General features: G+C 42.2%; 1 protein-coding gene across 2 annotated transcripts; it reads right to left on the bottom strand.

Moving 5' to 3' along the window:
• Window positions 1–190: 190 nt before the first annotated feature.
• wdr81 (WD repeat domain 81) lies at window positions 191–13,908 on the bottom strand. Of its 2 annotated transcripts, none has more exons than XM_072691971.1 (12): window positions 13,836–13,908; window positions 12,636–13,145; window positions 8,795–12,345; window positions 8,571–8,678; window positions 7,699–7,892; window positions 6,306–6,487; window positions 6,009–6,174; window positions 5,623–5,788; window positions 4,692–5,516; window positions 4,337–4,482; window positions 3,859–4,041; window positions 191–2,300 (listed from the first exon to the last, which is right to left on the bottom strand). In XM_072691971.1, the coding sequence occupies exons 2-12, from the start codon at window positions 12,992–12,994 to the stop codon at window positions 1,974–1,976; spliced, it is 6,207 nt and encodes a 2,068-aa protein (XP_072548072.1). In that variant the 5' UTR covers window positions 12,995–13,145; window positions 13,836–13,908; the 3' UTR covers window positions 191–1,973. The 2 variants fall into 2 exon arrangements, with proteins under 2 accessions (XP_072548072.1, XP_072548071.1); XM_072691970.1 differs by having other exon boundaries at window positions 13,696–13,905.
• Between the last annotated feature and the right edge of the window lie 625 nt (window positions 13,909–14,533).

Genomic DNA, 14,533 nt, shown 5'->3' with positions numbered 1-14,533 from the left:
GCAGAGCTATACCTAGTGAACCTCCAAAGAAACAAGCAGATAAACTGATTATCTCCCTCTTATTCACATGGGAATGCTAATGCTTTATACACAGTGCAGCAAATCCCTTACTCTTCTCCAATACACCACAATTGGCATGGAAAATATCACAAGGTACAAAACAACAACCCCCAACAAACTTTTCCGATCAATTTGTGTCTTTACTTCAAATCACTGGAAATGTCCATTTTTGACAGTTCGGGTATATAGGGAAAGAAATCACAAAGTTTGAAAGAACAAAAAAAAAAGTTTAAATGAATTGCAAGAGAGCAGTGACAGGCTGAGCTAAACAATCCAGTGTTGCTAAATCACAGAAATGTGTTCAGATTTCGAATGGAAGTGGTAATATTTGACTGATGTATACACAATGTATTGGATTTAGAGGAGAAATAAGAGAATGATCTTATTTTCATTCTTATCACTTAAGAAGTTTAAAATCTCTGGCCTTATGGGATTCATTGGTTACCGACTAGTAGTTGCATGAGCAAAATACTGTATGTGAAAAATGCTTTTCTGATCAAAGAAAAGCAGTTTCTGTCTAGTGCTGTTATGGATCTACAATTAGAAACTGTAAATTTCTTCACAACAGTTCCAAAAATTAATGATTGTTTCTTTCATCTCTACCCCTGTCTTGTACTTGGTAATATTAATCCAGTCTTGGTGTAGCTAGGTGTAACATACGTCAAATTCTTCACGTATCAAATTTTATAAGCGGGGAGGCTTAAACATAAATAATATGACTGTATATGAGAAACTCCAGTGTGTATATAGATGGCATTCCTATTTTCAATGTACGTAGTTAGTTTCTAGGTTATAGAAGTACATATCATAAATATAAAATTATTACTACAGATATAAGAAGTTAAATCATCATCGTGGCCGTTTTTTTCATAAACAATTTTCATAAACTCAATATTTCACTGTTACAATAAAATGCTAATCCCATCTAACCTGGGATTCTTGACCTATTATTTAAAGCCTGCTCATAGACAATCTATGGCTGGGTACTGCTTCATTTAACATGGTGCTCTAATTCAGAAACACATTTTTCATATTTTAGAGGTCCACCCAACAAACAAACAAACAAAAAAAATAACAACCTCAACAAAACTCCAAAAGCACCTCAGTAACCCACAATATGCAGTGGGAGACTATCAAGATATCCTGGGACCAAACACACTCACATTTCATCATCAGTAAGGTCCACTTGCTTGATTATGAGTGAAGTTACTAGTGATTTAGAAAGTTATGAAAATTTCATTTCAAAATCATAAAAAAACATGAGAGCTTATGGCAAACATATAATACTAAAATGAGCATCCATGAATACTGCATAGTTGTTGAGTGCATCTGGTGTATGGTGACATGATAGCATTGACAAGGTCTGATCTGTGATCCTCACAGTGGGTTTCTTTCTCTTTTTTTTTTGGTGATTTTGTACATCTATTTGGAAAGTGTAAACACTACACCAGAACCATGCTTGGCTCAACATTCCTGAGCAGTTCTTCTTATCTCCTCTTCTAAAGAAACCATTCATTTGTCCAGGATAAGAATTTATATCCTTGATTTTTCTTTACATAAACATCAGCTAGTGCAGTCATGAGTTCCATAAATAAATTGTAAAAATCGTAAAAATCATAAATTGTTCTGTGAAGCTGATCCTTTGATTCTGGTTCTGATTGCGTGTGAATTATTTGCAATATTTTGTTAAACTTTACTAAAGATTGAGGCACTAAGTCCTCCTTAAATTACTTGAGGCAAGCTTCCCCCAAAACAGCTGGAAAGGGCACAAAAACTTTGTTTCATTTGGAGGAGGAGGAGGAGCAGGAAGGTGGTGGAGGGGGAGGAGGAGGAGGAGCCAGGAGTGGCACAGAGAACAAATGTATTTATAACTCAACATCAGAAAGCTGCTTGTGCTGGTCTTGAACATTTGCTTAAGCCAGTAGTCTGATGGCACCATTCTCAGAGCCCAGTAGAAGCAGCCTCTTGGTGGGCAGCACAGCCAGGCTGGTGAGCGTGCCCCGGAAGTTCTCAGAGCTGAGCTTGGTGCTGCTCGCTGGGCTGGCAGAAATGTCCAACATAGAGTACACCCCTATCTTGTTGGCTACAGTGCCTGCCACAATCTCAGCACCATAGAGGTCGAAGGCATGGATGGGGTCAGAAGGAGTCCTGTACTGGTGAAGAGGCTTGTGCTCCAGATCTTTCCAGACCATCAAAGTATGATCGGTGGAGGAACTAACCAGCAAATTTCCATCTGTTGCCTGCAAAACACAAACATACGCAAATTTCAGAAACAATAGAAACTGAGTTCCAGAAGACCATGAAATCTGATAAGCTAGCATTAAAGTAGAATATCTTGAGATTACAACTGATCAACAGACTGATATCGCTTGGCAGATTATGATGACCTGTGGTTTTATTAATGCTGATAATGTAGTTGTACATTTCAACACACAAACACCATCACGGTTAAAATAATTAAAATAATAATAATACAAAATGTATCAAACTAACCTTTAGCATAACAAGAACATTTGAACACAAAAACTATTGAAAAAAAATCAATGCCACAAAGAATGTGTAGCTCCAGCCCAGTACCACAAAACATATAATGTATTCTCTTATTTATGGAGTTCCTGTTGTTTAAGTTTAAGAAGTGAGGCAATTTAGAAAAGCCATCAAGGCACTGTTTACTACTGAGGTTAATAAAAAAAGTATAAAACTATACTTGCTCATATTGATTACTAGAAGTTTTAGCTCTCCAGTATCAGTGAGGCCTAAATCAGTATCAGCCTATAAAAAATAATCAGTGAGGCCCCAATAAATACAAGAGTAAGAAGCTGCTTTGTGCATCTGAATGATCAGAATGGGTCACAAAAGTCTTCCTAATAAGTAACCCATGTCCATATTTGTCCAAACGTGGGGCTGCAAAGGCAGAGACGGAATCCTTGACCCTGATAATCGAGGTTAAGTAAAGTTTGTTTTGCTGTAGTCTTTTGTTGACTGCTTCTGTACAAATGGACAGGGTACAGCTACTGCTCAACCTGTAGAAAAAGCTGAGCACTACGCCACAAAATCATAAACTAAAAAGGGTAATGAAGGTGGGTCTAGTTTATTAACTCTGTTTCCAATTTCCTCCCACCAATAAAAAAGCACCAACAGGAACTGTACTATACTTCTAAGAAAAAAACAAAACAAAAAACAATAATTTGAAAGCTTAACAGCTTGCTTGCATTATATTGTTTGTTAATGTTATTAATACTTTTTGTAGCCAATTCTGGAGCAGATTACATTTAGAAAATGAAGCCATAAAAAGGTTTAATCTTCAGGAATCTGCACAATAACAACAACAACAACAACAATGCAACACAGATCAAGGAACTAGAATTTCAACAGATATTACTAAATGTCTGGTAAGCACTGTACAATATACGTGCCTGTGGCTTCCTCTTACTCACCTCTGTTAAAACATGAAACCCACTATCTATTCTTACTTTTGGGAAGTCACAAGAGATGCATAGGTCTGGTTGACTCATCAGGAGTGTGTACATATTCTGATGTTCCGTACTGACCTGATTATCTGAGGTTTCAGGCCTCATGAGTTGTGTTAACCGCAATTATGAGGTTTTTGAGTAAATGCTTAGATCAATCTGTAACCTTTGCACACCGACATAATTTTCCATAAACTTTCTGTTAATCCACACCACAGGACGCATGCTGAAAAAGCATTTCAGGCATAAGCCCCTTATGACTGTTTTGAGTACAGTCAAGTCTTTGCATCAAATAAAATTTGCAGCACACTCCACAGTTCATACTCACCTTCATTTGCAATATATCTCCCTCATGAGCAGGCCAGCCTCGCAGAACCAGACCAGTCCGGGCATCAAGCAGCACTATGAAGCCAGAGGAGAAACCAGCTGCCACAGTTCGTCCTCCAGGACTCACAGCCAGGCAGCGGATCAAACCTGCACTCATGTTGTTATAGGCCAGACGAAACTCATGCTAGGAGAAAGGGAACAGCACAAAGTAGTTCATTGATAACCATAAGCATTACATTGAGAAAAAAACAAACAAAACAAAACAAAAACAGTGGGCGTCAATTCACCAATTAATTTCTAAGAATTTAATAATGTCTTAAAACACCAGAACTGTTTGCAGCTCTGCTCTAATAATGATGAATTCCATCTGCCTTGTAAACTGAACAAGTGGTAAAAAAAGCTTGATTAAGTAAATCTAAAACTTTCTCTGGCTACTTTAAGACTGGGCTGATTAGTTGACAACTGATGGACAAGTGTACCTGCAAGCCAGGTTTGCGTGGGTCTATGAAGCGAAGGACTGAGTCAGCGCTGGCAAACACCACACTACAGTGAGGGGCAGGCATGGTAGTAACAGCAGTGATGGGATTCTTTCCATCCAGTGCTTCATAAGAACGAATCTGCTTACCTAGAAGTTGAGAAAAAAATAACAGTTTAAAAATCCAAAAGTCAAATTCTGCAACATTTTGTAAACATGTTCTAGTATTTCTGCATAACAATGTGTAATAATGGACTAAGACTAACAGAAAGCCCTAGAGGCTGATCATTCAACAAAGCGCTCGCTCTCTCTTGTATAAAAAACAAAACAAAACAAAAAAAAAAAAAACAGACTCTTACCAGTGAACTGATCCCAGAGGTGCACAGTGCCATCACAGCTCACCACTTCCTGCAAAGCCTCCAGCTGTGCAACCGAAAACACAGATTTGCGGTGCTCTGCGTATGTCAGCCTGGGCTCTACCTCTCGAGTACCATCACCATGATTATATAGCGGCCACAGCTTCACCGTTTTATCTTTGCTCCCGGACAGAAAGTAGTCTTCGCCAGCTAGTGATGCCAAACACTTAGCCGAGCCTGTGTGGCCCAAGAAGCTCTGCAGGCGGATCTGGTGGAAATGGAAGTGGGAGTCTTGCTGGTTAAGGCCAATCTCATATTGCCAGTATGCAAGCCAGTTCCCCTGCAGTGAGCGGCTACTGCGTGGAAGCTCCTGCTTCAGTGCACTGTCCTCCGGGGTGTGGCCCAGCACCCAAGAGGATGAGGAGAGAGAGGAAATGGGGCCCATTGTTGTGGTGGTGGCTGGTGGAGCATATGTGACGTGAGGTCGTCCCCAGGTGTCTATAGAGGCCAGATTCGGACTCCCACCTGGCTCAGTGTCCCGTGCTACTTGGATCCGGTTCCCCACTAAGTGGCTGCCGAAGGTTCCAGACTCCGGTAGGGTATCTCCACCAAGAGGAGTGGAGGTAGACGAGGGAGCCGGGAAGGGGCTGCGACCAATTTGGTGGCTCAGGCTTGGGGAGTGACCCATGGAGGAAGCAGACAGCTCTGCTCTTTGCCCACTAGCTAGGTTGAACTCTGGGCTTCCTGGACTCGCTCGGTCATGATACGACTGAGCTAGACTCCAAACTAACTCATAGTTGGGAACCAGTTTGCGAATAGGTGCATCACCTAAAAACAAACAAAACAAAAGACAAAGTTAATGATTGAAAGTTGGTGTGACTGGGGAAAACCAAAATGGGGCTCACTGTGTTTAACTGGTTTTCTTTTTTCTCACCAATGAGACAGTTGAAAGGGATGTAGGATGCATATGCCATCTCAGGGTTGAACACAGCCTGTAGTTCTTCCAGAACGCCTAGCTCACAGGTGACCTCTGTTCCTTCTGGAGTACAGACATCAAGGTATGTGTATTCTCCAACCTCTCTTCTGGGAGCACTCTCCATCTACACAGGGGGTAAAAAAATAAATCAATAATCATTACTACTTAAACAATAACATACTCAGCAATAACAAATTATTTAAATGTGAAAAGTTACTGCACCCCACATAATACAGAGGATAACAAAAAAAGCACAGGGTTGATACGGCCAAATCAGCTCAGTGTTAGAGAGCAAGCTGCAGGGTTGTCATTAGCATTGTACTAATGTGTCTACTTCTTGATACCTGGTTCTGCAGACTGTGCAGCAAGGAGAAGACCTGGAAGAACTGGCAGAGGGTGTCTGCCATGTGTTGCTGGACCATCTCTCTGCCAATGCGAAGACAGATCAGTGCCATGAGGCTCAGGGTCTTTAGACACAGTGCAGAACGAGTCTGCACTCCACTGGGAAAGCTGTGCACAGAGAACAGCCAAATCAACAGAGGTAATATTATAATATTTTAAGCTTTGTAAAGTTTTTGGATACCAGTCATGTGAAAATTAGAAAAGATTTAGAAGAAGCGCTCTATTGTGTGAGACTTTACCCCATTTTGGGAGAGGTGAGCAGATCAAGCAGGGGCAGTAGGACATCCTGATTGATTTTCATCAGCATGTCCATTAGGGTGGAGTCTGACAGGAAAACTATGATCTTTTGAGTCAGCACCACTGCACCTAGAAGACCTGCCTCTTTACGAGTGTTCAGACGGCAAGAGGAAGGGGGAGAGACCTAGAGAGGAATGAAAGGATTGAACATTCATGTTAAAAATGGCAAATTCAGATATTCCATATATATATTCCATATATATATGGCTCAGTGAATCCAACGCTACATGCACTCAAAGGATGACAAACACAAATGCAACATTAATTTACCACCTACAGAGCAACAATCAATAGTAGTTGCGCAATCAAGAATCTAATATGTCTGCAAAGGCTTATTCATTGATCTTCTAACAGACCTTTCAGTTTTTATAATGCACACCCTCATGGAAACACTGTAACCACTGAGATTGCAGAGTCCTCTGGCTTTATTGGCAGTATGGTTAGCAGCTAGCAACCATCCAGCCAATAAATGTCATGTGAGGTATTCTAAATCAAGCGATCAATGGATAACCATTTGATAGCACCACTGAATCCATCAATTTAGATGTCTTCTTTTGTAGACAGCTATTATAGCCAGAGTATGTAACCCACTGAATGTCTTACCTTATTTTTAAGCTAGGTTACCTATCTAGAATACATGGACAAAAGTATTGGGACACCTATTCATTTTTTTTCTTTTAAAATCAAGGGTATTAAAAATAATAATAATAATAATAATAATAATAGTAAAGTATCTGCTTCTGATGAAGTAACTGTCTCTATTGTCCAGAGGAGAATTTCTACTAAATTTTGGAGCACTGCTGTGATGATTTGATTGCATTCAGCAACAAGAGCGTTAGTGTGGTCAAGCTGTTAGATGATCATTGCCCACCTCATCCCCAGCATATTGGAAGGGGCACTATCATTAAAAAAGGTTCCACTGCTCCACAGCTCAATGCTGGAGGGCGCCTAGCATTAGGCATGGTGCCAATAGGTTCATGTTTATCTGCTTCAGAGAGTCCAAACTATGTGTGTGTGCGCGCATTTGCACATCTGTGTCAGAAACGGGTGTAACATAAAGTACCTGAATGCATTCATTAGAAGAAGTGTCAGCGGACAGTGTAGGTGTGTACCAATTGTTTATTGTTATTGAGATTTATTTGGATATATTTTTTATATTAGCTCTAGAATGTCACGTCAGTGACAGATGTGACACATTAAGCTATTAATATATGACTTAGGTTCATACCATAGCAAAATATAGGCTAACTTTGTCCCGAACTGTAAATTTACAAAGGCATGTTCTAGAGTATTTACAGTATAATGAAAGCAGATGCACAGTAACAGACATCTTACCAGGTAGCCAATGTAAGGCAGGTACTGATAGGTCAGAACGGGTTCTCCATACAGGTGGGCTACATAAATGAGACAGTCAAGAACTGGCTTTGCTGTCTGGTCACCTACAATTGGTTTCTTCTCATACACACTTCCAACACTGTCAAGACTACTCTCCTCATTTCCAGATGGGACAAACTGGTGTTTTTCAGGGCCTACAGGATAAAAGAAAAGCATAGCAGTAATGCAATTATTTGTAATGGCATGTAGGGATAACTTGCCTAATGTGAGACGTTGCACAGGCTTGCAGACCTATGCCGTATTAGGTACAGGTCTTCCTCAAAGAAATATAAGTCAATAAACCTATGGGTTAACACAAGCTGTGATAGCATGTGATCAGAATCACATGACATCTCAAATGTCTAATCCTAGCAGTCTTCAAATAGGAAGTACCTAGAGCTTGGCAACATTACGATATTTTATCGTATTGTGATAACAATATGCTTTTCTAAGCATATAGAGGATACTGTTAGTGCTTAATAAATAGTAATAAACACTGATCAGCTGCAGGTTTCATTACAAGTGTCATTACAGTGTCATTAGACTGATTTCATTAGATAAGGAGAAGCAGATATTGAATATATATCACTGTAGTCAGTATGGGAGGGTAGTTTTTAAGGATCTGTCTCTATGATGTATTAAGTCTATGATTACATGTATCGTGATAAATATTGTGTATTGTGAAAAAAGGTCTTTAAATATTGTGACATAGTATTTTTACCATATCGCCCAGCCCTAGAAGCACCCACAACATAAAATGTCCCACATTAGGCTAATTCATCCTATATAAGCAATGTTCATAAAATGCACAGCAAGGTATTGTCAGTTCTTACCTATATAGCAAGAAGTAAGCAGACGCAGTAGATTCCGAGCCACATATCGAGAGGTTACTGTAGGCCCCAATTTAGCAACTAGCCATCTCACCGTCTTACAAACAGTATCTGATTAAGAGAGGGGAAAAAAACAACACATGATAATGAGGTATGTGCAGCAACAATAGTTCAGAATGATCAAAACTACATGAAAATGTAATTTCACAGATGCTTTTTCAACTTACCCAATAATATCTTGTGTTCTTTTTCCTCAGAATTCTCTAAAGGGTCATGGTCATCCTCCTCCACCACTATGCTTTTATCTGCTTCTCCCTGTTCCATTCCATTCATGAAATCACCCTCTTGGGTACCCACTGTAACATCAGACTCCTCTGTGCAGCCAGACAGAGTCAGTTCAAGACTGGGAACTTTCTGTACAGTGCCCTCTTTGTCCTCCACTGTCTCATCTTCGTCTTCCAATTCTCCGCCATCTTCTCCATCACTGGCCTGCTTCAGGTCCTGACTGCTGTCAGCAGACTTTAAACTTGCACGATCTTTGGAGGAGTCTCCGTCTCCAATAGACACCTCGCTGGCACTACTCTTGTCGCTTAGTTTCCCCACACTGAGAGATTCATGGTCTGGGTCTTTGTTTCCAGAGTTCTGGTTTTGTTGCTTAGCAGAAACTCCAGGTGCTGGTACAGATGAGCCGTTATAAAAGCCATTCTGGAAGTCCTCACCCTCAGTAAGAAAAACCTGGTCATTAAGACTTATGCCTGAAGAGTAGTCTATAAGACCTGCATCTCCAACACCACCGGCACCACCTCCACTGCCTCCTCCTACTTTGCCAGCTGAGGCAGCTGATGGTGGTCTGCCGTCTTCACAGTCATAGTCTTCTTCCTCCTCTCCCAAGCCACCCACAGCACCCCTCAACACCTTCAGTCCACCCCAGTCATTGCCTGCACCTGTGTTGCAACTTTCAAATCCAGTGATGACCTGCAGGACATGAGGTAGGAGGCTGGAGAGGAACGCCTGTAAGCCAATACGCACAATAAGCTGTAGCACAAAACAGTCGGTGTAGAGGTAGAAACGGCCACGAAGGCAGCGGGGGTTCTCATATACACCTATCAGAGGCTTTATTAAGTACTTTGAGGCATTGCGGGGCCCAAGGACCCTGGAGACTGGCTCAAATAAGTACCAGGCAGCATAGACAGCTGTTGATTCCTCAGTCATTAAAGCAAGCACAAAGGGTAGGAGAATCTCCAGTCCCTCAGCAGTGATATCACCTTGCAGAAGAGTCTGCAGCTGCTGCCACAAGTTGAACACAATATCCCGGCCTTGAATGCTGTTGACGGATTCCATCTTGGAATGGTAAGAGAAAATGAATTGATGCAGTGTTGGGAAATATTCTGGATACGGTATTGGAGAGAGCACTGGACTTAGCAGCTGCCAAGGGTTTGGTGGTGGAAGACCCTCATATATCGGGTCATATTTGAAAAGAACCGGTGAGCCAGTAGAGTGCAGGTTCACCAAATTAGTTTTAGACGGGTGTTTGCGAATCTGCAGAAGGCTCTCAAGTGCATGATGAAGTGGTAGTGGGACATCTCGAAGGTTAGCAGAACAAAGCTTCATTACTGCCTGGTAACGATCCCGCAACGACGTACCTGGCTTTACACCTCGCAGTTTTGAAGAACAAAATATTTCCGCAATAAAGACACCTAGGGCTTGCATGTCTCTGTGGAAAAGGTCTGTAAAAGACAGGGGAGCCTTTAATACAGTGCTTGGCTCTCTCCACTCCCCATTCATTGCACCCTGAACTTGGGAATGCAACCCTTTAACCAGAAAGTTATTGAGCTTCTCCAACTCTTCTAAAGGCTGTAAAGGTTTAAATCCTTCAGGCAAGGTTATTTTGAAATCATCTGCATTTGAAGCCATGAGCCCTTCCTGCCTCTTAATAGTGGTCCCTCTCTGAAGAATGGTACCCCTAATGCTAGATCCCAAAGCATTTGTGGCACTGTTTGATGTTTCTCCTGGAAATGAATTCTGAGAGGGAGATACTGCCAGAGCTGTGCTTTCTACAGTTGTCTTTCCTCCTGCAGAGCTCCCACCAGGCACTGGTATAGTGGTGATGGCAGAAGCTATAGCACTTAAAGAATCAAGAGCCTCTGTTCCTTGCTCAAGATCTTCATCCCGATCAACCATTGTCCAACCACTAGATTCACATCCTGTTGCCTCTGGGACCATTCCATCTACACCATCCATCGTTGCCTCCAGCGGTGGGATTTGCCAAGCTGACACACTGACAGGACCAAGGTGCGGCGGTTCTGCTGGTGAATACTGGTACGGTGCAAGGCGGGGTGGGTGAGGCTGGTCAAACAACTGAACGACTCCATAGCTAGTCAGATGGGTGTGGTTATCCACCAAGTGTAAGCAGACGTTCTTAGCTTTTACAGCTTCTTTACCTGACAGCTTGTAGCCAAACGTCAGGTCAATCCAATGGTGCAGCTGCTGAGACACTTCACGGCTCTCCAGAAGGCGTCTGTGCACCGCAATAAACTCCTCATAGGAGTTGCACCATGGAGGTACATCAAGGTCTGGCATATCTGGATGAATGGAGCGGAATATGGAAGGATCTGTGTAGAATTCTGGTATGCACTCATCTGGAGTCCAACCTTGAATTCGTTCCATGCTAGCTGGATATTCATTGGGTTCCCACTGAGACCGAACATGGCTGCAAAGCACAGATTTAGGAGTTCGTCTAGCTTTGTAGACATAGTAGGTGATATCTGACAAAACATCTGAGATATGATGGGGAACATGAAGATGATCTGACTGTCCAGAACCACTGGGACCCACTGACGGAACAAGATCGGAAGAAAAGACACTTCCACCACCTCCGTTAGCTACTGCTGCTGCAAGGGCTTCTTTGGTCATTTCATAGGTGAAATCCAGTTGCTTGTCACCCTTATTCAGGCGAAATTTTGACCTCCTGAGATCACGAAATCTTCCATATGGCACAGTGAAGTCTACCACCCAGGGCAACACTGGGTGATAGTTGGGGTCGCCCTCACGTCTTCCAGCTAGCCGGTTGAGTTCCATTAAATACGAAAAGTTGCTGACTCTACCATGAACCCAGTCTAGGACCAAAGATTTGAGTTCATGTAGGCAGTCTTGGCAGTGCTGTTTATTGACATCGCTTTTTACACTCACAGTGCCTTCTGCTTTCATATTCCTTGGCATTTCTCTTCCAGCTGCGTACTCCGGTGTGACCCTGTCCTCTCCCAGTTCTTCATAATGTGCTAGAGAGATCTTGAGGCGACTGCAGAGCTGCTCATCAATGGCTACGTCTTGCAACGAAAGCTCTCCGCATGACAATCCTGATGCATGACATTCACGCAACGCTATGAGCACTTGGTACAAAATAAACAGCACTTTAGCATTGCTGTTGGCAAGCTTGGCAGGACTGTAGGTGACAATGTCATGAAGAGAATACTGAGTGTATGGGGAAATGATGTACAACACCTCCCCTGACTCAAGCAGGCACTCAGCTTGGAGCACATTTGGACACAAAGTATCTGTATTTTGCTTAGGAACTGAGGAGCCGGATGATATAGGGCACTCTCTCTCTTTCTCTCTGGCTGGAGAGAGGGATGGGGACAGCCGATCAGTGGAAAGAAAAGAACAGCCGAACAGTTTCTGCAAAGCTTGTCGAACTGCATCAATAGCCAACACCTGCGTTTGCTCTGTAGGTCCTGCATATGGCTGCACACGGTTGATGTATGCCTCCTGCCACAGATTTCTATGGATAAAAAAAAAGTCAGTGAATATAGAAAAAGACGCCCAGTGCTTATATAAAGTTCATTTCTTTTGGTACACATTTTGAATATTCCACTATTACACCATGGACCTCCAATATCCACAAGACTTTGGCATCAACAGAAAAGACAACACACTCTTGTGTGAAGACAATGTACTTTTCTTACACAATAGTTCAAAGATCTGTGATAGCTGATGTTCAAACCTTATGTCTACTATGATTTAACCAAAAATAATCACTCTAGCAGTAATATCTATTTTAACCAACAATACCTGATGTTGCACTGCGACACCTTTTGCATCTGTCTTATGAAGGACTCCTGGGCAAGCCCCTCCCACTGAAAGCCTTGGTCCTTGGCAAGCTTGTATCCCAGCTTGCTTTTCCTTAGGCCTTGTATGCAAACACGGGTCCAGCCAGGTGGGAACTTTACTTGCGAGCGCTGGAGGAGAGTGCGGACATCTCCATCACCCATACAGTCATAACGAGCGCAGCGAGCGATTCTCCTTTCTCTCAGCCCCATCACCCAGCGGGTCGGAACGAGGGCCACCAATTCATTGGGTCGTGGCCCGGGTCCAATCTGTCGCTGGTCAACTCCCAGGTCCCTCTCAAAGGCTGAGGCCAGCCACTCCATGACAACCTCTTAAGGTTTTACCAGAGCTAGTGACAATCTTGCTGCCTAACCTTCACCCTGCTCCTCTAGAAGAGGAACATCCAGGCCCTTCTATGCCCCCATGTGAAGCTCAGAAAACGATGGATCATTTGCTTCAGTGAATGAGCAATCTCTGAGGAACACAAACAACATGTACATGACCTAGTTGTTTATTTTACACAAGAGCATATAGGAAGTTAATGGCTAACATTCATGAACCATAGCTAACTACTTATTTACAACAGAAAAACACCAGGATGGGAATGATAAGTATGAAATTCTGTGAAAATCTGAATCTGAATTTTATTAATTCTATTTGTTTATACAAAACAAAACTCTAGCTAAGTTATTTAAGTTATGGGATAACTTTGGAGCTGAGCGTTTCTTTAACAGGTAGCTACACCTTCTGACAACACAAGAACTATAGTTAACCAGCCACACATGGTCTAGTTAGCTAGTTTTTCACATCCCAAACTAATTACCAACTAAAATAGCATGTTGCCATTTCACGACAGGTAGCTATAAAGTTGCACGTTAAAAATTATACTGCTCCAAAACCCCTGACTAGTCATTTAAGACACTGAGTCGCCTCACTAGAAACCCAAACAGACACTGAAAGCCTGCTTTTTTTGTTACGGACTTGAGCTAAGTAGCTAGCTAGCCAGTAGCACTAGCTCCCTTACCTCTGCACTGTAGTCAGCTGGTCAGAAACTGCTCTGTTTATCAGTTGCTGTCATGATATCAGGCTCCATGTTTTCTTGGCGCGCAAATGTGTCTTAATCATTCCAGACCGGCCTGCTGTGTGAAGCTCAACGAAACTCACGTGAAAAATCTTTCCAGGGGACTTTAGTTTCTGGCTGGGCGACAATATTTTGTTCCCTCTGTAATGATAGAAGCCATGATGTTGATGTCGGAGACACACGTGACTCGCATCGCCTTGCGTGCCTCAGGCAGCGCGCCTGTGCGCGATCCTAAAGCCATGTGGATTCACTGCCCTGAACCGCTGCAACAGCTTATTACCACGCCATGATATACAGATCGACGCATTCATGTAACCGTCAACCGTGCAAGCTCTCAAAATCCACTCATGTGACTCTGTCGACTGACGGCCAGCAGATTCCCCCTATACTACTATTTTTTACCAAGCTAAAACCACAAATTCGGGGAAGTGGTGGATAGGTTTAAGCCCAAGTCGTTTGCCATTATTCGGATATATACTGACACACTGTATATTTATTAAATTATGCATATATAAATATTAATAAACACGTATATTGAAGCAATCACAAATTCTATGCGGTTCAATTTTAGGACCCATTAAAACAAAAAAATTCAATAATACTTAAAATACCTTTGTATAGTTACTTTTTGAGCATTTCTTTATCTGTATTTCCTTGTCTGCGCTTTCTGGTGCTCGGTAAACGCTCATGTGACCTGTTGTAGTCATGAACAACATTGTGATAATAACATGTGATATATCAAAACCTCCAGTTCATTTGTCTCTGTCGAAAACAATCATTA

The sequence above is a fragment of the Salminus brasiliensis genome, chromosome 11 (assembly GCF_030463535.1).
Source record: "Salminus brasiliensis chromosome 11, fSalBra1.hap2, whole genome shotgun sequence".
Lineage (NCBI taxonomy): Eukaryota > Metazoa > Chordata > Actinopteri > Characiformes > Bryconidae > Salminus > Salminus brasiliensis.
The sequence above is the reverse complement of the archived record's forward strand: the minus strand, read 5'-3'. Positions and strand labels throughout refer to the sequence as shown.

Bases quoted from the DNA above. Each gene is read 5' to 3' on its own strand.
- wdr81 (XM_072691971.1), bottom strand. From the start codon at position 12,994: ATGGAGTGGCTGGCCTCAGCCTTTGAGAGGGACCTGGGAGTTGACCAG. The intron at 7,893-8,570 runs GTAAGAACTGAC...TTTATCCTGTAG, and splicing joins GCTTACTTCTTGCTATATAG to GCCCTGAAAAACACCAGTTT. The intron at 4,042-4,336 runs GTACACTTGTCC...CCTTTCTCCTAG, and splicing joins CACGCAAACCTGGCTTGCAG to CATGAGTTTCGTCTGGCCTA.